At 53.0% G+C, this 21,505-nt stretch overlaps 1 protein-coding gene across 4 annotated transcripts in view; it reads left to right on the forward strand.

Annotated features, from left to right (window-relative positions):
* The window catches only part of ITPKB (inositol-trisphosphate 3-kinase B), a 91,478-nt gene that overhangs the window by 17,775 nt on the left and 52,198 nt on the right, over window positions 1–21,505 (forward strand). The window contains exon 2 of one of the 4 annotated variants that reach the window (XM_038542810.1): window positions 9,502–9,561. The exons of the other annotated variants lie outside the window; for them this stretch is intronic. Within the exon in view, the coding sequence (XP_038398738.1) occupies window positions 9,502–9,546 (45 nt within the window). The 3' untranslated portion in view covers window positions 9,547–9,561. Of the gene's footprint in view, window positions 1–9,501; window positions 9,562–21,505 lie in introns of those variants that run through there. 4 annotated transcript variants of the gene reach the window in all.

Here is a 21,505-nt window from a genome sequence, read left to right on the forward strand (position 1 = left end):
TGTGAGCAGTCCAGGTTTCCCAGATCCTTGCCAGCACGGGGTGGGGGAGAGGGTCGGGGTGGGGGGATGGTTACTGAACTTTATTCTAGCAGCTCCAGAGTTGCATGGGTCTCTTATCATGGTTTTAATTTGTTTCTCCCTATGGCTAACGGTGTTGAACATTTTCTCATGTGCTTATCATCTGTACGTCCTCTTCGGTGAAATGATCTGGCTTTAAAAAAAAAAATCCCCAGAGGTGCTGTAAAACACGGGCAGGATGTCAAAAGCCTTGTGCATTCGTCATACACACACACACACACACACACACACACACACCACCCCATTGAGGGTGCTGCCCTCTCTATGCCCTAGGGAGGTGCTTCATCACCCTTCAGGTCCCATCTTGCCCCCACCTCCTCTGATCCAGAATAGAGTGATGGCCCCCTGCAGCCTCCCCTCTGCCATGGACCCCACCCACCCACACCATCACCTGCCTGCCCCTGTGGCTGCAGGATCCCACCAAGGCTGACTCACAGGGCCGATATTTAAGAGAAGCTGTCTGTTAATCATTGGGCCTGGAATAAAAAGAAGAACAGGCAGGAGCATGGAGTGTCTCCTTGGCACCTGGCTGGGCCTCCTGTTGGGCCTCCCCAAGGACAGTGGCCGAGGAACAGCCTCCCCTTGGAGCTTCCCCTTGGGTCTGTTCAGCCCGGCCTGCACTTTGCATTTAGTTTTGCAACACTGTCCTGCTGAAGGTCCCAGAAATGCTTCCCCTTTTGTGTTCACAAAACAGAGAAGAAAAAGTATGTGTATCATTTAAAACTGCTCCAAACCGTGGTGACCCAAGTACTTTTTCTGCTTAGAACCAGCACTAAATCACCCCCTTCACCGTGGGCGGGTGGGCAGCAGGGTTGGTTTTCTGCCTTTTGCCTCCTGTCTTGGGAGAGGCTGCAGGAAGTGGCCTTGAGTGTTAATGGGGTGGCTGCCAGCTTGAGGGTCTGCTGGAGGGTCTGGTCTCCACCGGGAAGCAGGGTGGGGATGCCATCTGCTTAAGGATGCATTCACCTTTGCTTCTCTGCCTGGTGACAGGCCTGTGACTTCACAGCGTGTGAAATGCACATCTTCACTTGAGTGACTCATAAAAAAAAGGTGGGGCTGTTTGTTCCTCCGTCTAATGAAGTATAATATTTGCAAAATCTCCTTTGGTAAATTGGTACCAACAATCTGTCACAAAGGAGGAATTGTTTTCTACGTGGGCTTAGAGGATTTTTGGAGAACGAGTGGAGGATTTTTACATGAGGCTCTGAGTCTGGGTGGTGGAGATGGTCTCGTGCAGGGACATGAGCACAGGCTTTCCACTCAGTCCCTATGGCCTACTAGAATATTCCAGCACATCTTAGCAGTCATTTGATGGGGCCCAAGATCAAAAAAAGGAGCTGAATCACATGATAGTTTGGTTCAGAATCTTTTTCTGGTTTGGTACTTTCTGAAAGCCAAGTTTGACTCTGGTTTGAACTTATTCGATGCTCTTAAGGGAAGAAGGAGGAAAAAAAAAAACACAAACCCTTGTTACATTCCTGGTTCAAATTAAAATTTGATATTTATGCTTGTTTTGAGGTTGAAGAAATAAAATGTGCTATGGCTCTTGGTGAGTAGTTCATTTTGATTCAAGTCACTTCTCCAGATAGCATCACAGTTATAAAATTTATTTCCTGTGAACCTGCATTCTTCCAGGATAGTGTGTGTTAGTCTCATTTCTTAGATATTCTAGTTAACTGAGAGTTACTATGAATTGCATTCGTACTTTGCAGTGAACTGGAAGTCATAAGATACTCAACACTCAAACCAATAGAGGTTTTACCAGATGCACAGACTGTCTTTTGGGGACCTGGAGGAAGGTTTTAACCACTCCTTGCAATTGGGGTCAGCTCTTTCCTTACATGGTCCACAGACACGTATTGGGTGTTGGCCGGATCCAAGTTATGCTAGCAGGTGGAGATGTGTGTGTAAGTAAAGCATAGTTCCTACCTTCTTGGAATCATAGTTCAGGGTAGGAGGCAGATCACAAGAGCTCACACCTATTAGGCATCTATCATGGGTGGGCATTGAATGAAGAGTTAAGTGACACGCTTAAAATCACAGTAATGCAAGAATCATGACATGAACTCAGGCTTTCAAACTGTAGAAGAGGGTTTCTCAAATTTGGCACTGTTGACATTTGGGACCAGATAATTTTGTGTTTTGGGGAAGCTATTCTGTGCACCCTAGGATATTTAACAGCATCCCTGACCAGCAGCACCTCCCCTGATTGTGGCAACCCAAACTGTCTCCACACACTGACAGATGTGCCCCAAGAGGCAAATCGCCGCTGGTGGAAAGCTGGTGCTCTAGAACTTGTCCTGGTAACCATGGACACTCCATGCGGCCTTCCCAGTGGTGGTGCTGCAGTACTGTGTCCAGGCTTGTGTGTGTGGGAAGGTGGGCAGGGGATAGGCCCATCCAGAGTCCTGCTGGAAGCAGAGGACCAAGGCCACTCTCTCTGGGGCTGCCAGGAAGAGAAATTGCAGATAGTGCTATTTGTATGGAGTTTTGATGGAGTTCACCTAGGCAGAGGAAGGGGAACTATATCCAGAGTAGAAGGACGCACACACAAGCACGAAAGTGAGACACAAGGTAGTTTTAAAGAATGACAATTAGTTTGCTGCAGAGCCTCCCCTTCCCTCCCTCTTGCTGTTGTCTTGCTGCCTCCTTTCAAGCAGCAAGCTGGTTCACATCCACCAGAGGATTTTTTCAATCACAGGTTTGCATTGGTCAGGACAGGTGAGACTCTGTTGCAGTAACAAACAGCCCCACAATCCGTGGTTTCAGACAGCAAAGGTTTACTTCTTGCCCATACTGCAGACCTGGGCTGGGTCAGCTGTGCACTCTGCCATGTGTTGTCTTCACGCTGCCACCCAGGCTGATGGGGCAGCCACTCTCGAGCATTGCTGGTCACCATGGCAGAGAGAATGAGAATATGGTGAATCCCATACTGTTTCAGAGAGCTTCAGCTCCAAGAAATAGCACGTTTCTCTTCTGTTCATATTTCTTTCTTTCTTTTATTTTTTTCAAAAGATTTTATTCATTATTTGAGAGGCAGAGAGAAAGAGAACATGAGCTGGGGGTAGGGAACAGAGAAGAGGGAGAGGGAGGAGCAGACTCCTTGCTGAGCAGGGAGCCTGACATGGGACTCGATCCCAGGACCCCAGGATCATAACCTGAGCCAAAGAGAGATGCTTAACTGATTGAGCCACCCCTCTTCAGCTCATATTTCATTGGCCAGGTGAGTGTTGTGTCCTCACCTAACTTGAAGGGGGCAGGGGCATTGAGTCCTACCATGTGTCTAGGAGAAGAACTGGAAATATCTGGGGACAGCACAATGTGTCGGGCCCTGTACCTGAGCCGTGTGAGGGTGGGCAACTTGTCATGGCTTTGAGGGCCTCCTAGCTTGGCCTCAAAGAATGGCCTGATGGCAAGTTCAGTGAGAAACTGCTGAGCGAAAAGAGAAAATTAGACCATCAGGATTTCAAAAAACTAATTCTCTGAACAAGTCAGGGGGGAGGTCCCTGTGGTTTGGGACTGGTCACAAGCCCTCATTTTGGAGTTATGATGTTGGGGTGGGAGAAGGTGTTCTAGTAAACATGGCTGGGACACGGTGGACTGTGTCTGCGAGGTGGGAGTAGTTGATCAGGACCCCAGGATGCTTTCTCTGGCTGTTATTGTAGGAAACAGAACAATTTTGAAGCCCGAGCCAAGTGTCGAGCAAGATGGTATTCTTTGTGAACCATGGATTTACGGGGTTGTTTGGAGAACTGCGCCAGGTGTGAGAAAATGTGACTGAGGCTCTTTGGGATGCTTTCAGAAGGCCGAGCAAATTCCTTATAAAACTGGGAGTGTGTTCCTTGTTAGAAACTCATTCAGACCACGACTCTGTCCCAGGCCCTGGAGCGGGGAGATAGAGACAGAGCCTGGCTGCGGTGGACCTAAAATGGGATAAAACCGGAAACCTGTGGGGAGGACACAGTCCTTGTCACCCCTCGACAGGGGGCACAGAGGACTTAGACACATAGAGCTAAAAATAGTGGCTGTTGGCCAGTGATGCGCTCTCTCCAGACCTGGTTCCCACTCTATTTCTGAACCGGTTTTCACCATGGTGTGCAGTGGGCCGGGGCAAGGCAGGTGGACAGAAGGGGGGCAGGGGGCCACAGGCATTGACTCCAGGGAGACAAGATTAGTAGCAGCCAACTGGGAACTGGGGAGGTAGGGGCATTCCAGAGATGGGGAGAGGCCGGAGCAGCCAGCTGGTCCAGAGTCTCCTCCCCAGCGGGGGCTTGCTGGAGCAGGCACATGTCTGTGTGTGTGTACAGGAGTGTGCATGTAAGAGTGCAACTGCACATGTGTGTGTGGTGTGGGTGGAAGTGTTCATGCATGCGCCCCCTCAGAGAAGGGCTGCCCTGGAAGGGTGTGCAGAGGACCAGCCTGTGGTTTGCTCCCTGTCCCCCATCTGGTAATCCAGGGCACCCATGACACGGTGGCTCCCCAGCATTTTTCACACTCACAGCCTGTACCGTTCTCTCACTCTGAGGGCAGCAAAGCGCTGTTGGCCTTCTAGAAGCTTTGGCAGGCTGTGCAGGACCAGGTAATATAAGACTGGAAGGAGCCTGAGCAGATAGGTGGCGGCTGAATGCAGGGCCAAGGCAGCCAGGGCCAGGACAGCTGCCCTTCCGCCCAGGCCAGTGCTTCCTCCACCCAGACCACCATCCTTTCAACACCTTGACTTTCTCAGCTGCAAAATGGGTATGCTTCATTCAGCTGAGCAGGAAGTGCTTGCAGATGTGCCTGCTCTGGGAATTTGTTTCAGTAAAGGGGCCCCAGCGGTGGCATTTGTGGCTTGGCTCTCTTCACCTTCTGTCTGCACTGCCCACTTAGCGTGGGGTGATGAGGAGGGCAGGGACCTGGGCTGCTGTGGACCTCACCAGGGCCTGACGGTGTTCAGCCAGGGGCCCGGGCTCTGAGAAGGGAGACCCCGGCCCCTTGGGGTGGTCGGAAGGTAGTTCACCAGGCACTTGCCCTGGGCTTCGAGGTCTCCGGAAGACACAGGTACTATATATAAAACCACGACGACTATCTCTCTCTTGCTACGTTTCCACCCTGGCGGCTTACTGTACACCACCACAGAAGTTTCCTGAAGCCCTTCTCCCGGGGCCCTGGGGCCAGGCTGGGGCACTTGCTGTGAGACACTGAATAACCCCCCACCCCCCCAGCCCAGGAAGGCTTGCTGCAGGGCTTGCTTAGGAAGAGGGAGGGGAGCTAACGGTTTCTAGAAAAACACCACCCGCACACGGGGTGCACCCATGGGGGGCAGGATCTGGGAGTACAGCACAGTCCCAGACTGTAGCAGGAGGGGGCGTGCAGGAGGACTGGCTATGTGGCAGACACCCTGGCAGGTGCAGCTCAGACCATGGACAGTGGTCCATGAACAGTGGTCCTGAGGGATTCTGTTGGTACTTGTTGCCTCTTCGATAAGCGAGAGGAGGTCCACATGGGCTCTGGTGACTTGGAACTTCCCTGTGCAGCTTTTCCAACTGGGGCATTAATGGGGAGCACTCTTTATTTGGGACTGCCCAGCCCCTGCAGGCCACTTAGCGTCTCCAGCCTTGGGGTACTGTTCCCCAGAAGATCCTCCCCCTCAGCCACCGTGCACCCCTCCCTGCACATCCAGACACCCTCTCGGGCCCGGGCAGGTGGTTTCTGGTTGGCAATCACTGCAGGGAATTACCTATTTTGGCATAATCTCAAGAAGATTTCAGGCAGTTAAGGGATTGGGGAGGAGGATTGGGGGAGCGGGAATGTCAGGCCAAGCAGTATCTTGTCACCTGGGACAGGGTGTTGGCCAAAGTTTTTTAAGTGATGAAGTTACGTTTTTTGTCCTCTTATGAGTACTGGGAACCACCAGTAAACTGAAGAATATTTTGTGCCCATTTCCTTTCTTTCCTTCTTCTGTCTTAAAGTACTGTCACTGCAGGGTTGCCTCTGGGTGTATGACCAGCACAGTGCAGGCCTCTCGTGCCCAGGGTCGAACCCTTGGGGTTTAATGCTGCGTAATCACTGTCTTGAAATAATTTTTTATTTTTTTTAAGGATTATTTATTTATTTATTTATTTGAAAGAGAGAGAGAGCAGGAGCAGGAGGAGAGGCAAAGGGAAAGGGAGGAGCAGACTCCCTGCTTAGCAGGGAGCCCAATGTGGGGCTCGATCCCAGGACCCTGAGATCATGACCTGAGCTGAAAGGCACTTCACTGACTGAGCCACCCAGGCTCCCCTTGAAATTCTTAATAATTCTGTCTTTGAGTGTGTGTTTTGTAAATGAAGCCCCCCGCACAGGCCCCACCCTCCCAGCAGCTGCTGACGCCTCAACCAGGACCTGGGTAAGGGCTCTGGAGGTCCGGTGTCCCCACTGCTGGTGTCCCCAGATGGGGTGAGCCGGTCAGCCCCACTGCAGGCTGGCAGAGCTGCACAATGAGCCCCATGGTCACTCTCCTGATCCAGGTTCCCAGTGGGAAAGAGGGTTCCCCTGAGGGTCTGCATTGGCCTAGAGATGTCAAAGAGTGGAGAAGTGGCAGTACCAGGGAGAGACTGCAGAAGAGGGGCTTCCATTTGTTTGTCCTTCGTGCCTGGAGCTCCTTCTTACCTGCACTTTCTGGTTGGTTTTCTCTATGTCTCTGTGAAGAGCCGAGGCAAGCTACTACCAGGGAGCTCCGCTGCCACAGGAGAGTCCCTTCTGCTCTGTTGAAGGCCTGGGGTGCCAGCTGCCCCAGCCCAGGCTTCTTTCCTGGCCATACCTGTTGGCACCATCTATAGTGGGCAGCAGGCCAGAGGCCAGAGAGGGGCAGGGCCGGGAGCTTGCTCTGGCTTTCACTGGGACCTGGCCACATCTCATGGCCAGCTGATCATGAATCTTCTGGAGTCAGTGAGCTGTGTCTTCACGGGTACTCGCTCAGGCCCAGCTCTGTGTTCGTGCTGGCCCGCAGTGGGACCCCACAGGGAGCATGGGCAGGACTTAGGGGCCAGTTTCATTAAAGGATTGTTTGTAAGCAGGTGGATAGTGCCACGGTGAGCAAATCACACAGACCTTATCCTGGGCCTGGGCGACTGTGGAAAAAAACAGCCAAGTGTGACCTCAGATAAGGTGAGTCTGTAGTGGGTGGGCAGGACAGGTGAGGCTGATGTGTCCCCACCCCCCGTGCCGCTTTTCCTGGCTTGTTGACAGTCTTGGTGGCTGCATGTTTAGATGGGGTAGGGCCAGGGAAAGATCATGTCTTCTGCTTCATCTAAGACGTTCTTGGGATGTTGGATGTCAGGGGCCCCACCATTCCCAAACCAGCCAGGGCCATACCGCAGGGATGCCCAACCCCTTTGTGTCACCCGAGCCTTGTGTATTGCTGTAAAATGCATACCGGACCTTCCCATGCATCAGAAACCCCGTGAGGCTGGATGCACCCAGGGCAGCCTGGAGGCTGAGGGGCAGAGAGGCCCTTGTCCCTACTCAGGTCCCTGGCAGAGAAGAGAGACCCCTGGAGCAGAGGCACAGAAGCCTCCCACGTGGGACACATTTGTACCAAAAAGTGACTCGTCGTTTATCTGCAATTCAAACTTACCCGGGTGTCCTGTGCTTTCTCTGGTAGCCCTCCCCAAAGGGCTGTTCTGAAATAGCCTTTGTGAAATGTGTGATTCTGGAAATGGGAGCGCTGGTGGCCAGGAGGTCCCCTATTAAGGGACCAGACATCTGGCACCCTGTTGCCCAGTGCTGTCACCAGCTTGCCATGTCATCAGGGGTCGTCCTTAGGTCTGTACAGTGGGCACAGGGCCTTTTCTTCTTCCGCTGCCACTTGGCTCATTCCCAGGGTGGGACACGATAGCAGGTCCTGGCTGGCACCTGCTGAGGACCCCCACCTCTCTAGTTACAAAGCACTTAGCTCACATAAGAGAAAATTGCAACTCTGCTGTCTTGAACAATAAAGAAAACGTGTAATTCCACCTTCATGAGTAAGTCCCAGCAGAGACAGCTCCAGCGCTGGGTAATTCGGTGGTGCACCAAGTGTTTCTGGGGCCTGGGTCCCTCTGCGTCAGCTGTCCTGAGCCCAGGGCATATTGACCTGCCTCCTTTCCTCTTGGGGCCACAGGACGGCTGCTGCGGGGCCAGGTGTCCTGTGTGGACACCAGAGCGTTCCCTGGAGGAAGCAGAGGGGACGGCCCTTCCTTGTGTCCCAGGTGTCTTTCTCAGAAGACCCCTCCCCCCCGCAGCAGACATCCATCTGTCTCAATGACTAGAACGGGTCACATGCCTGTGCCCATGTCAGCCTCAGGCAGAAGAGTGACTCAAGACCATTAGCATTTATCGCTGGAATATCTCCAGTGAGCACACATTTTGCTGAGGTTCCTTGCGGGGGGATGGAGGCACCCAAATAAAATCAGACTCCTCTCTCTGTGGCCCCCTTGTCCTAGAAAGGGTTTGAGGCACTGTTGATTTTTTTTCCTCCGTCCTTTTTAATTTTTAACATAAACTCAGATATTACTGAGAAAGAATCTAATGGTAACCACAACAAAATGAACGATTTTAACTCATTCCAAGTGTACTTGGGTTTTTTTTTTAATTTTTTATTTATTTATGATAGTCACAGATAGAGAGAGAGAGAGAGGCAGAGACACAGGCAGAGGGAGAAGCAGGCTCCATGCACTGGGAGCCCAATGTGGGATTCGATCCTGGGTCTTCAGGATCGCGCCCTAGGCCGAAGGCAGGCGCCAAACCGCTGCGCCACCTAGGGATCCCTGTACTTGAGTTTTTGATAAGCTGCATAACTGTTGTACATAATTATAATCTGATTGTACTCATTTTATCTTTTGATTTTATCATTTTAATGTTAACTCATATGTTCAGTGAGAATATCATATAATAGTAATACCAGCACCAAACTTTTATTTATTTTTAGGCAATTTATTTATTTATTTTTTGGAGAGAGGGAGCATGGGCACGTTGAGGAGGGCAAAGAGAGAAAGAGAGGATCTTAAGCAGGCTCCATGTTCAGCGTGAAGCCTGACTCGGGGCTCGATCCCACAACCCTGAGATCATGACCTGAGCTGGAATCAAGAGTCTGATGCTCTGGGATCCCTGGGTGGCTCAGCGATTTAGCAACTGCCTTCGACTCAGGGTGTGATCCTCGAGTCCCTGGATCCAGTCCTGCATTGGGCTCCCTGAATGGAGCCTGCTTCTCTCTCTCTGCCTGTGTCTCTGCCTCTCTGTGTGTGTGTCTCTCATGAATAAATAAATAAAACCTTTTTTTTTTAAGTGTCTGATGCTCAACCGACTGAGCCACCCAGGCGCCCCAGCACCCAACTTTTACCAAGTACTTCTATGCCAAGCACAGCTCTGAGTGTTTTATATAGATTATTTATCCTAAATCTCACAGCCACTCATTGTTTTCAGAGGAGGAAAACAGTATCCAGAAGTGTGGTGCCGCCTAGTTCCTGAGCCAGGGCTTTGAACTTCTGCAGGAGTACGTCCTCATGCTCCTCCCTAGGTACAGCTGTCACCGTGTGCAGCCATGGGCATTTTTGTGAAGGTTACCTTTCTCTTCTCCTCGTGGTTACTTCCTTGGGAAGTGTTCCTTTGGGGATGTCATCCTCAGTATCCGAGAAGAATGAGCAGCTGCCTCCTCGTGCCTCCTGTCTGCAGAGACTAAACCAATGACATAGCCGTCCACAAAGTCTAAGGGCTGCGGTTCCTCCACCACCACTGGCTTTTCTTTATATTTACTACTGTCTGACCGTCCCTTCAAGTTTTAATTTGTAATTCTTCAGTTTTCAAGTGGGACTCTCTATACTTCCGTGTGACAATGGCCCTAATTACTATGTAAACTCCTACTGATCTACACTGAGCAACTGTCTAGCTGTCCTGTGGCAGTGATGGCATGTGTTGATAGCATTTTTATATAGCGGGCTCTCAGTTGCTGTTTACAAATATTTTTCTGTTCTGTGGTTTGCTCTTAAAATCCTACTTTATTTGCGGCTGTGTTTTCATTCTGACTTATTTTAATAGTTTTTTTTTTTTTTTTTTTTTTTGCCCCTTGTGAAATCATTCTTAATGGTGCTAGCCTGGAAGTAGGGACAAACTGGTTTTTGAGGGAGGTGTTTTTTACTAATTTTTCTTATGCAACCAACCTTTGGGATGGGTTCTTAGAGGACTAGACTATGTCTCACCATAAGAAAGGGTCTTTTGAAAACCTCTTTTTGAATTCCCAAGAAGCCCTGGGCTCAGAGCAGGTGCCTGGGTGTTAGCTAGCTGGCCTGTGGCCATATCCAGCCACCTCCAGTCTCCTGGGCATCGAGTGGCAACCGACACACCCAGGCCCAGAAAGCCAGACAGAGTGGCGGCTGGAAACTTCATGGAATCCTTGTAATTAGTAAGGGAAAAGGCCTGTTAGCTCATGTGGTGTCCTCCTCCTCCCACGGGCCCCAGCCAGCTTTAGAAGGTGACATATAATTTGCTCCATTGCCTGGAGCATTCAGTTGAATTTTTATGGGGCTCCTCTGTGAAACCCAAGAGCTGGACCAGATCAGTGATTTTTAACCCCTTTTGGGTCTTGTGTCATTTTGGAAAGTGGTTGAAAATGGTGCATCCTCCCCGCTGGAGAAATGCATACTTCACAAACCATTCTGTTCGCTCTTGCAGGACATCTGTGGCTGGAAGCCCATCTCAACTCCAGCTACAGTCTGTAGACTTAGAACCCAAAGACTTGATCTCTGAGCTCCCTTTCAGCAAGTTCTAGAAAGTTTCCAGTCAAGGAACCTGGAAGTGGGCAAAAGGGAGCTGCTGGCACTCACTTGGAACAACACCTGTCCAGCCCCCAAAAGAGTTTCACTATCACTATCATATTTGTTACTTGTTTGCTATTATTTGTTATTTTTCAGGGTTGAGTTCAACTTTGTGATACTATATCCTTTCCCTTCACCTGACTCTAAACATTCTGTACTGCCTATGACTGAAACTATTGAAATCCTCCAGGTTTGTGGGGTAGCAGCTTGTGAATGCTCTTTGACCTTTGAAGCACAGGGACGGGGAGCGGGGATATCTGCCCAGATGCTTCCCCCCTCCCCCCGCCCCGCGGCATGCAACTCCCAGCAGCTCTCAGCCTTAGCCCTCAACAGCTAGGAACAAGGGAGAACAGGCTGGTAGGGGCATGTTTTGTGAGTAAATGGGTGCTTGGGAATTGGGAGAGAGGGCAGAAAATTTCTTCTGGTTGATCAGAGTGTTTTCCCAGAAAGTCTGGGCTTGGTTAAGAGGCTTTGCTTCAGTTCCAGGGACTTTTCAAATTCCTGAAATGACCTGTTTGAGAGGGAGCTGCAAGGTGTGGCTCAAAGACCTGTTCTCAGGGTCAAGAGAAAAGTCTCAGGGTAGTTTGGCAGTGGCTGGAGGGTTGATGCACACAGCCTCCAGCATCGCCAGCCCAGCCTCCTGGAATGAGGTGGAGGCGGTCACAGATACAAGTCTTTCTGGTTGGAGGCCGAAGGGGTGCGTGCACATACACGCACAGGCGCTTCTGAACATTTGGATTTGACTCAGGAAGTTGACAGGACAGGGGAGGCAGAGCTGAGAACCCCAACTTTACAGTTCTGAAGTCTCTTCCCTCCCTCTAGCCGCCAGGATGTTTCTGCGAAATGTGAGGCGAGTGATCAAGGAAATTAGCTCTTAAATCTTCTAGGAGATCTTGGGATGATGATGCTGTGTGGACGAGTGACCGGAGTGCAGGGAGCCTATGGATCTGCTTTGCTCCGAACGTTAAACACTTGGGACCAAGCAGGGGCAATGCTGTGAATCTTTTTAAAAGCGCTGCCGCACTGCAAGCTACCTTGCTGGTAGCTCTCCTCTCCAACTCGAAGTTTAACGAGGCGTCTGTTTTCTCAGTGGAGAAGGAGCTTGAAGAACTTCCAGGAAGTGTATTGCAGCTCTCGGGCTTCACATGGGCCAGAAACTGTGTGAAGTCGCTGACTGTGTCCCCTGTGGCCCTCACCCCGGCCTGGTTGCTGCTGCAGACCATCCATCACAGAATGTTTAACTTGCCAAAGATCTCTGGAGATTTAAAAAAAAAAAAAAAAAAGGCTGGCGGTGGAGTTGCCAGAACGATGCACGGCTCTGGCTCAAGCCGCTGCACAGGCTTTCTCGGTTGCTGTGCGTCTCCAGGGCGTTGTCACAGCCTTTCTGTTGGTTTCTCCCGAGTGACAAAATGTTGCCTTTCCCCAGTCTCCCAGGAAGAGCTCACAAGGCCCGCGGGGGCGGGGCTGCCAACGGGGGGTGTTCTCCAAGCTCACACCCGGGCCCGGGGTGCAGCCGGCGGGGGCGGCAGGCCCAGAGGACACTGGTCGCCCCTAAGGTGCAACGTGCGAGGAGTCCGCGGTCGGCCGTGGGCGCCGTGGGGCGCGCCCAGCGCGTCTCTGAGGTCTCGGGCCGCGTGCGAACGTCTACCTGCCGTCGGCGGCAGAGACGGGGGACTGCTCCCCGGGCCGGGGCCGGGGTCGGGGTCGGGGTCGGGGTCTGCAGGCCGACGCCCCCGCGGGGCAGTGCCATGGCCAGGGGCCCGGGTCGGGCCCACGCGGGGTCCGCAGCGGGGACACGGCCCACGTGGCTTGCGCCTGGGCGGGGGAAGCACCAGCGGGAAAGCCCTCCCCGCGTGCCCTCCGCTGCCAGCCCCGAATGCAGCGCCCCCTCCACGGAGGCCGAGGAGCTGCGCACGCCCGGGGCTGCCGCCGGACCCCCGGAACCCCGAGGGGGCGGCGACTGGGCCCGTCACGTGAGCGCGCCGCCGCCGCCGCCGCCGCCGCCCGTCACGTGACCGCGCAGGCGCGCGCCCCGCCGCGGAGCATGCCGGGAGGGGGCCGCGCGGGCCGGGGCTTCCGCGCGTGGGCGTCGGGGGGCGGGGCGGAGGCGCGGCGGGGAGGAGCCCCTGGGGCGCGGGCGGGTGTAGACCCTCGGGCCCCTGACCCCCGACCCGGGCCCTCGGAGCGCAGGGCCCCCCCCCGCGCGGCTCAGGCCAGGGGGAGAGCGGGGGGCGGGGGGGGGGCTCTGCGCGCTGCCTGCCCCCCGGCGCCGACTGCACCTGCCCCGCGGCCCTGCACACGCGTCCCCCGGCGCCCGCTGCCGGCTCCTCCGTGCCCGCCGCCTGCTGCCCCTGCTCGCTGCCCGCCGCCTGCTGCCCAGTGCTCGGTGCCGCTGCCCAGTGCTCGGTGCTCGCTGCCCGCTGCCCGGTGCTCGGTGCCCGCCGCCCTCTGTCCAGTGCCCGCCGTCCGGTGCCCGGTGCTCGCTGCCTGCTGCAGCGCTGGGTCTCCTGGAGACCCCGCTAGACCTCAGGCTGTGCTCTCAGGGCGCGTGTGGCCAGCGCCAGGCGTCCTGCCTGTGTGACAGCGGGACCCAGCCTGGCCCTGAGAAGAGAGGGCAGCCAGCAGAAGGGGGTCCTGGGGGTGAGCCGGGGGGAGGTAGTTTCTCTGCTCCACAAATACCCAAAGCCATGTTCTTGTCTCTTTTTGCTGTACTTTCCCTGGTCTAACGGAGGCACTTGGGGCCTTTTCGGACCCTCTCTAGGCAGGCAGGGCTAGGGTAGGAGGCGAGAGGAAGACCTCTGATAAGGGAGCAGTTGGTGAGTGGACATGGCTATTTGGCTCTGACTGTTGAGCAGATTTAGGAAGTGTTTGGGTGCTGATGCCACGAGGCCAGTTAGCTGGGTTCAGTGGATGTGACATTGACCTCTGTCATCACAACCAGGTTGGGTAGTGAGGGCCCCTGCGCCTTGCTCATTCCAGGCCCAGCCAGCAGCAGGCCTTGGCCAGGCTCCCTCTTCCTCCGAATCCCCACCATGCCAACCATATATGGAGCAGGTCTCCCTACATCTGTGAAGCTTAAGGCCCAAGGTCCTTGGAGAAAATGGGAAAGTCAGCTTTTTGAAGAGCTCTTAGCAAGATGGCAGAGCCTGCAAGTTCCTGTGGGAATTCTGTTGGGTTGGTCCGTTCTGTTCTGCAGAAATGCAACTTCCTCAGAAGCAGGAGTTGGGTCTGACCGAGCAGACCCCGTGTGGCTGGCTTTGGTTTGGATTGGAGGGCCAAGAACGTGTGAAGTTCTTGGGGGTGTGTTCATGTGAAGAATCAGCTGGGGCTTCTTGAGAAGTCTTGTCCCCATCTATGTCCACAGAACTGGTTTCGGACTGCCTGTTGCTGTTTCTTCTCGAAGGTACTGTGTGCTACCACGTCATGCCCCATGTGATCTAAAAACCCAGAGGCAAAGGGAAAGCTGCAAGTGATAGTAGACCTAGATCCAGAGGAAGACACAGACCTTTCCAACATAATGCATTTCTTCTAACTGCCTTCAGCTTCTCATTTTGTATTCTCTTCCTTCCTTGCTTGATTTCTGTCTAGGCACCTTCTGGTTCTATGCAGAGGAGGTTGTGTTGAGCAGTCAGGCAGGGTAGCCCATGGGAAAGAGAAGCAGACTGAGGCTGAGTTTCCATCATGGCCTGGCCGATTACTAGTACCGTTTTATTTATTTATTTATTTTTTAATAATTTTTTTTAATTTTTATTTATTTATGATAGTCACAGAGAGAGAGAGAGAGGCAGAGACACAGGCAGAGAGAGAAGCAGGCTCCATGCACCGGGAGCCCGACGTGGGATTCGATCCCGGGTCTCCAGGATCGCGCCCTGGGCCAAAGGCAGGCGCCAAACCGCTGCGCCACCCAGGGATCCCACTAGTACCGTTTTAGGCAAGATATTCTTCTGTGAAAATCCTTCTTGCATTGGGTTTCTGTGGAGACGGAGTGGCATGTGTAAAGTGCCTTGCAGACGTGGTGAGTGGTACCAATTGTTTTATTTTTGAATTAATGAGGCTGTGCCATCCTGGGTGCTGTGGGGAGTCTCCCAGCAAGGACTGCTCTTAGAGAGCCAGCAGAGGAGAAGGGTGAACTGTCGAGTGCTCATATGTGCCAGGCGTCCTGCTAAGTGCTTTGAATATTCTGGCTTCCTCAGTCCTCACAACAGCCCTGTTTGGTAAGCGTTGTTCCTAAAACCCTTCTACAGGTGAAAACACAGAGGTATGTGGCGAATGAGTAACTCCTTGAGTATAAGGGAAGATTCTAGTATGTGAACACAGGCAGCCTGGCGCCAGAGTCTGGGCACTTCATTGCCATGCCCTATTCTGCGTCTCAGGGCAGGCCATTAGCATCATGGGGAACGGGCATTGTCAGCAGCCTGCAAGGAGCCTAGCGATACTGAGACCCTCAGGTCCTACTCTGGTTGTCCTGCTGTGCCCTCCTCTTCTCTCTGTCATGGTGCTGCTCTGACCAGGATGCTGCTGTCTGCAGCTTTCCTGCTAAATGGATGGCCCACTGAGTACTTGCCTTGTGGCCAAGACCTTCCTGTTCTCCTGGCATGATGGGTCCTTAGTATCAATGTGTTAGAAAACTCAGGCTGGGGGCGCCTGGGTGGCTCCGTCGGTGAAGCATCAGCTCAGGTCATGATCTCAGGGTCCTGGAATCAAGCCCCGCGTCGGGCTCCCTGCTCCTCAGGGCATCTGCCCTCTTCCTCTGCCCCTGCTCATGCTTTCTCTCTTTCTCAAATAAATAAAATCTTAAAAAAAAAAAAAAGGCTGAGGCTGTTCCTGGTGGGGGACAGTGAGAGCCAGAGGCTGTTGGAGGGCCTTGGAGAAGTCATGGAGCCTGAGATCGTGAGGCAGTGCTCCTTGCTCTTATCCACCAGCTCTTCACTGGGCCCTCCCCAGCAGCTGACTCCAGACTCATGCTGGCTTTCCAGCTCTTCTCTGAGCTGCCAAACACAGACTTCTTAATTTGAAGCAAGTAAGCGCAACAGGTTGGACATGGCAGCAGCCTGGGCTGTGAGCAAAGGAGCAGAGCTGGTACCCCCAGGGCTCTCTTTGCAGACCTCCAGCAGGTGAGAGTGTCGAGTCAGCAGGACGGAGGAGAAGCCAGGTCTGGAGCTGAGCCATGAGAGGTTGCCTCCTCAGGGATGCTGCCTTTTGTCCTGCTCTGATCTCTGAAGGAGTCAACAGCTCCTTTGCCTTGGGCTTGGCCTCCTGGAGAAGAGTCTTTTCCATTCTTCTCCAGCTGCTGGTGAACCTGTAAGGTAATGAGCTACTCACGTGTGAGTGACCAACGCCTGTCCCCCAGGCCTCTGTCTTTTCTGGTGAGGTTTAGCTGGGCCTTGCTCTGAGGCCAGGAGAGGCAGAAGGATTGGAAAGGTACACACCTTCCTGCCTGGTGGTCTTGCAAGGGTGAGCCCCTTCTCATGGGCATCCATGCCCCATGCCCTGTGCCCTCAGGCCAGCTGTGTTCAGCTCAGAAAGGAACTCTAACTGCCGCTTGGGGGGCCTGAAGGAATCTGTGACCTTTCTCAGCTTTTGCAACAACGGAAATTTCCCAGACATCTGCCCTCTGCCAGGCACTGTGCTGGGTGCGGGGGAAACAGATCCTTCAGAGCTTCTGTCCTGAAGCAACTGTCCATTGTGGGTGATCCCTCCTGCTCCTTGACAGCTACACCCATGACATTTAGGGGACAGAATACACAATTTGAACCGGTTGGGCAGACAAACCCAAAGTCATTTTCAGCCCACGGCATTGGCCCGCCCCACAGTAGCGTCACATTTGCGCCATCTGGAGTGTTGTGCACGAGACTTGCCTCCCGGGCTGGTGGGAGTGACCAGAGGTGCCCCAAGAGGGTGTTGGCTTCTCTCTGAGACCCCTAACATCCAGATGTGAAGGCACATCTGTTTTGCTAACTGTTCTTGCTTACTCCAACAGAGAGTCAGAGAAACCTCCCTGGAGTGATCTCTGGGGAGATGCTTCAGCTCTCATGGGCGTGGATAAGGCACTTTTGGGGGGGAACATGTAGCAGGGGACTGGCCACAGTGGCAGATTCTGACTACCCTCCAGGACTTGGTTTTGACAGTTACTATCTCCCTTGGGTGCTTGCTCAGCATGGGGTGGGAAGGTTGGGGGCCCATAGCCCCTCCGTCCTAACCCCTCAGAGCTGTGTGAGGTGGCCTAGGAGACCCCACTGGCCCTCATTGGGTGACCTAGCATGGGGCCCAAAGTGCCAGGCAAGGTCAGAGAACCCGTTGTTCCTAGGGCAGCTCTGGGGAGGAGAGGTCTGGGTTCCGCACACAGGAACCTGAGGACTCTCACTCTTTGGCAGTGCCACCTGGGGCAGTGGCAGGGCCACCAGCCTCTTTCCTGCAGCTGCCACTACCTCCCCCCAACAGTGACCCCCACCTTGCCACCAGAAAGAGTGACCAGGGCGCCGATCCATATGCTGGCAACTGCAGAAAGCCGGGCTCTCCCTGGGGATGTTAATGGCAGCCTTGGTTTGCTGAGTTTGGGGAATCAGGTGCAGAGTGACCCCACCCCCCGACTTGACTTCAGGCAGGGGGGCGGCTAGACGAGGAAACTCTTCCCTCTGCTGCTCTCCTGAGCCCCATTCTTTACAGCACTCGCTTATCGGAAAGGAGGATGTTCTCTTTCTGGTGTTTTCTGCACTATGTCTTTGAGATATTTTCAGATTTGCTAATGGTGGGGAGGGGTGGGGAGAAGAAAGCTCACGTTTGTTGACTGTTCTCCAAACACTGCATGCATCACACCTTACGCTGATTTCCGTCATCTGTCAGACCAGGAAACAGATTCCAAAAGGTTAAGCAAGTTGTGACAGGCACGTAGCCTGAATCGGTGGATTTGTTCTTGGACCTACCGGCTTCTAGTTGCACTTGCCTGTGTTTTCTGGTTCGATGAGCCGTACTTTGTTGCTCTCAGACAATAACACCTCCAGCTTCCAGCGAACCAGTTGGTTTAGTGGTTGCTGGTATGGTTTGTTCCCAAGAGGCCTGGATGAATGAACATCAGGATATGTCTTCTCTGTAATTCGGGACATTGTCTCCGTCCTTCCTGTAGGAGACTGACACCATGGACTGTGATCTGTGCCCAGGATGTTTTTCTGGGAGTGGGCACAGGTGGTGTCTAGCCCCTCACGCCCAAAGCTGGTGGATACTCCAGCCTCCTGCAGAGGCCCGGGCCACATCACCCCCACAGTGTCTCAGCTCTGAGAATCCAGTACCTTCGTCAGTGTGACAAACACTTAGAAACTCGGCAGAGCCCTCACGGATGTTAAGATTTGCATTGTTGACTTATCTCATTGTTAATGCTGGCACTGAATTCTCTGGAATCTGTCACCGTTAAGGGTCACAAAGGGACCCTGAGAAATGGTAGCAGTGAATACTCCACTGAGGAAATGGTGTCCTCGGGAAATGGAAGAGACAGTCCAGGTGGTGGCTGGCATTTGGGGAGTAAAACATCGTTGCTATCAACCGGCCAGGGTCGCCTGTCATCACAGATGCTGGCTACCAGTGAACACTTGGCTCGCACAGATCGAATCCTCATTTAATTTCATGAGCAGAACTGGAAGGTGGATATTCTTATACTCTTTGCCTCCATACAGAAGCTGAGGCTTTGAGATTAAATAATGGGCCCCAGATCTCATTACCTGGGAGAGCCTGGATTTTCACTAAGTATGTTGGATTCCAAAGACTGCTGGGTGGGGAGGTGGGTGGGTGAGTATTGGGCTAAACAGGGGCCCTGGGTGAAGATGCAGCGGGGAGCAGTATGGGTGGGAGTGAGTATCAGGCTGGGCAGGAGGCCAGGGACATGCCAGCCCTCCCCTTCTCTGCTTCACCCTCACCCTCTCAGGGTACCTGCAGGCCTCACCCTGTGTGGTAAGCCCTGCCCAGGCTTCTTTTTTTGTTTATTTAAAGATTTTATTTATTTTATTTATTTATTCATGACAGACACACAGAGAGAGAGGCAGAGACACATGCAAGGAGCCCAATGCGGAACTCAATCCGGGGACTCCAGGATTACAGCCTGGGCCAAAGGCAGGCGATAAAATGTTGAGCCACCCAGGGATCCCCTGCCCAGGCTTCTCCACTCTCCTCTGATGCTTCTCCCAGGCTCTGCTCTCCCTGTCCTCTCTCTTCCTTCCTGCCACCTGTCCTGTCCTGTCCGCCAGTGGTACTGCACAGTGGGCTCCTCAGAAGGGCAGGGCCAGGCTGGGGCAGGGGTTGGGGGTCTGCAGGTGAGGAGGGGAAAGCATGGCAGAATGATACCAGGGCAGCGGGGCTGGTGGGGGGCAGTGGGAGATGCCAGGACTGCTGCCCATGGGCCCCTTCCCCTGCAGTTGGCCACACCAGCACCAGCCTGACTGTGCATGATGGGTATCTTTAAAATCAAAATACGGACCTTCGGGCTCTTTTATTATTGATTTTGTTTGCCACTTCAATCAGGATACTTTTGATTCTTGGTTTCTATGATTTGTCATATTCACTGTCCCAGCTTTTTGAGAGCATAGGAGGAATTAACACTTGACTTCAGAAACTGGCCCCATACCTTTTTAACTGTGGACCTTGAAACGGTGGGTTTCTTTTCTTTTCTTTTCTTTTCTTTTCTTTTCTTTTCTTTTCTTTTCTTTTAATATTTTATTTATTCATTCATGAGAGACATAGAGAGGCAGAGACACAGGCAGAGGGAGAAGCAGGCTCCTTGCAGGGAGCCCAATGCAGGATTCAATCTCAGGACCCCGGGATCACGACCTGAGCTGAAGGCAGACGCTCAACTACTGAGCCCCTTGGATGCCCCAAACCCAGTGGGTTTCAACTGGGGTGATTCGAGAATGTCTAGAGACCTTTTTTTCATCACAGCTGTGAGGGGAGTGCTGCTGGTGGTGTGTGAGGTAAGGTCAGGGATGCTGCTAAACCTTTCACAGTGCACAGAGGAGCAGAGAATTCCTCTGTGCAAAACATCAGTGTAGCTGAGGCTGAGAAATCCTGAGTTTCTTCAACTGCAAAAAAAGAGCATCATGAGACCTGGCCCCCTGCCTTGGGGGGTGAGGAATATGAATGCACTTGGTGTAACCGTGAAGGGCTGTGTGTGTGTCCAGCTCGTGCCCTTATCAGTTATGATCAAGGCACTTCACACCAATCAGTATGTGGCTGTTCATTCATAAATCCAAGGAGCGTTGATAGAAAGGTTGACCAGGAGTAACTCGGGAAGGGCCCTTCTGGGATCCTCAAAGCAGCCATCCTCGAGGTTCCTAATGAACAGTCCATGATCAGTAGCCTCCAGAGTGTGGTTCAGATCTCTTCAAGATTGTTCGGCCACACTCAGATGCAGATTTATGTCTGTTTTTTTTTCATGCAACTCGAGGAGACCTAAACACATTCTCTGTGGCATTCTTTCTGGTTTTATAGCCTACGCCAGGAGAAGAAATGAGGTTGGTTTGTTGAGACTTTCTTGCTAAACCCATTTAGACTGTGAGCAATTTCTGCTTTTTCCCTGTAAGTATTCACAAATCACTCATTCTATAATCCAGCCAGGCAGAAGCTTCCAGAGTCCAATTTGGCAAAAATATGAGACAAATATTCACCGGTCTTTGGTCTTTTGACCCTTCTCTGTCTCCCATGCGGTCTTAAAGGTTGCTAGCAGTAGTTCTGTGAGCACAGCGTTGAGGTCTTTCAGGGCTGTCCTTGAAGACCAAGCAAGCATGTGAGGGGTGCCATGGGAACCCACTGGGGCAGGGCCATGGGATCATGTGAATTCTCTTCAGAGCATCAGTGTGGGGCTCTACAGGGAAATGTGAATTCTCCAGAAGAGGAATGAGCTAGAAACCAACCCCACTGATGCATAAGTTCTTCCTGACGCAGCCCACGATATCTACTGGCTGCAGAAACCCCAGCAGTTTTAAAACTGCAGACCATGACCCTCAAATAGGGGTCAGTATTTGGTGGTCACAGCCCATCAGTTTTAATGCAATGGAGTGGAATAGACCTCTCAGAGTGCATTGCACAAAGCAGTGGTAATACTGGTTTGCTAGGTTTCTGTTACCAGTTCTGGGGGGGTGGGGGGGCCTCATTGGCATGCCGTCACTGTGATTGCTTACGATGGGTCCCAGGTAACCAGGCTGGGTGAGAGCAGGCAGTGGTCTGTAGACCCACATAGGAAGTGGTTCTCAAGTCTAGAAATTAACTTCTGCCACCATGTCTCTCAGCTGTGTGTCATCTCTGAATGTGCAGGGCGCTCAGCATTGCCGGATAGGTGCTCGGCTGAGGCCAGCAGGGCAGGGGCGGGACGGGTGGTGGAGGGGCCCAGCTCCGCATCTCCCACCTCCATTCCCCGTGGCCATTCCATCCCCTTCCAAGCAAGCAGGGTTCGGTGCTATCTGCCCCCAGAAGGTCCCCGGAAGAGTCTGTTGTGGGGGTGCCACCTGGACGGAGCTCCGAGGTCCCTGCACAGAAGCAGCGCCCAAATCAGGACCAGGTGCTGTGACACTTGAGCCCAAAGCAGCCGGTCAGGGAATTTGGCTGTGGCAAGTGACTCTCCACCCCTCCCCGCCCCC

Source organism: Canis lupus, chromosome 7, assembly GCF_011100685.1.
Source record: "Canis lupus familiaris isolate Mischka breed German Shepherd chromosome 7, alternate assembly UU_Cfam_GSD_1.0, whole genome shotgun sequence".
NCBI classification, from domain to species: domain Eukaryota; kingdom Metazoa; phylum Chordata; class Mammalia; order Carnivora; family Canidae; genus Canis; species Canis lupus.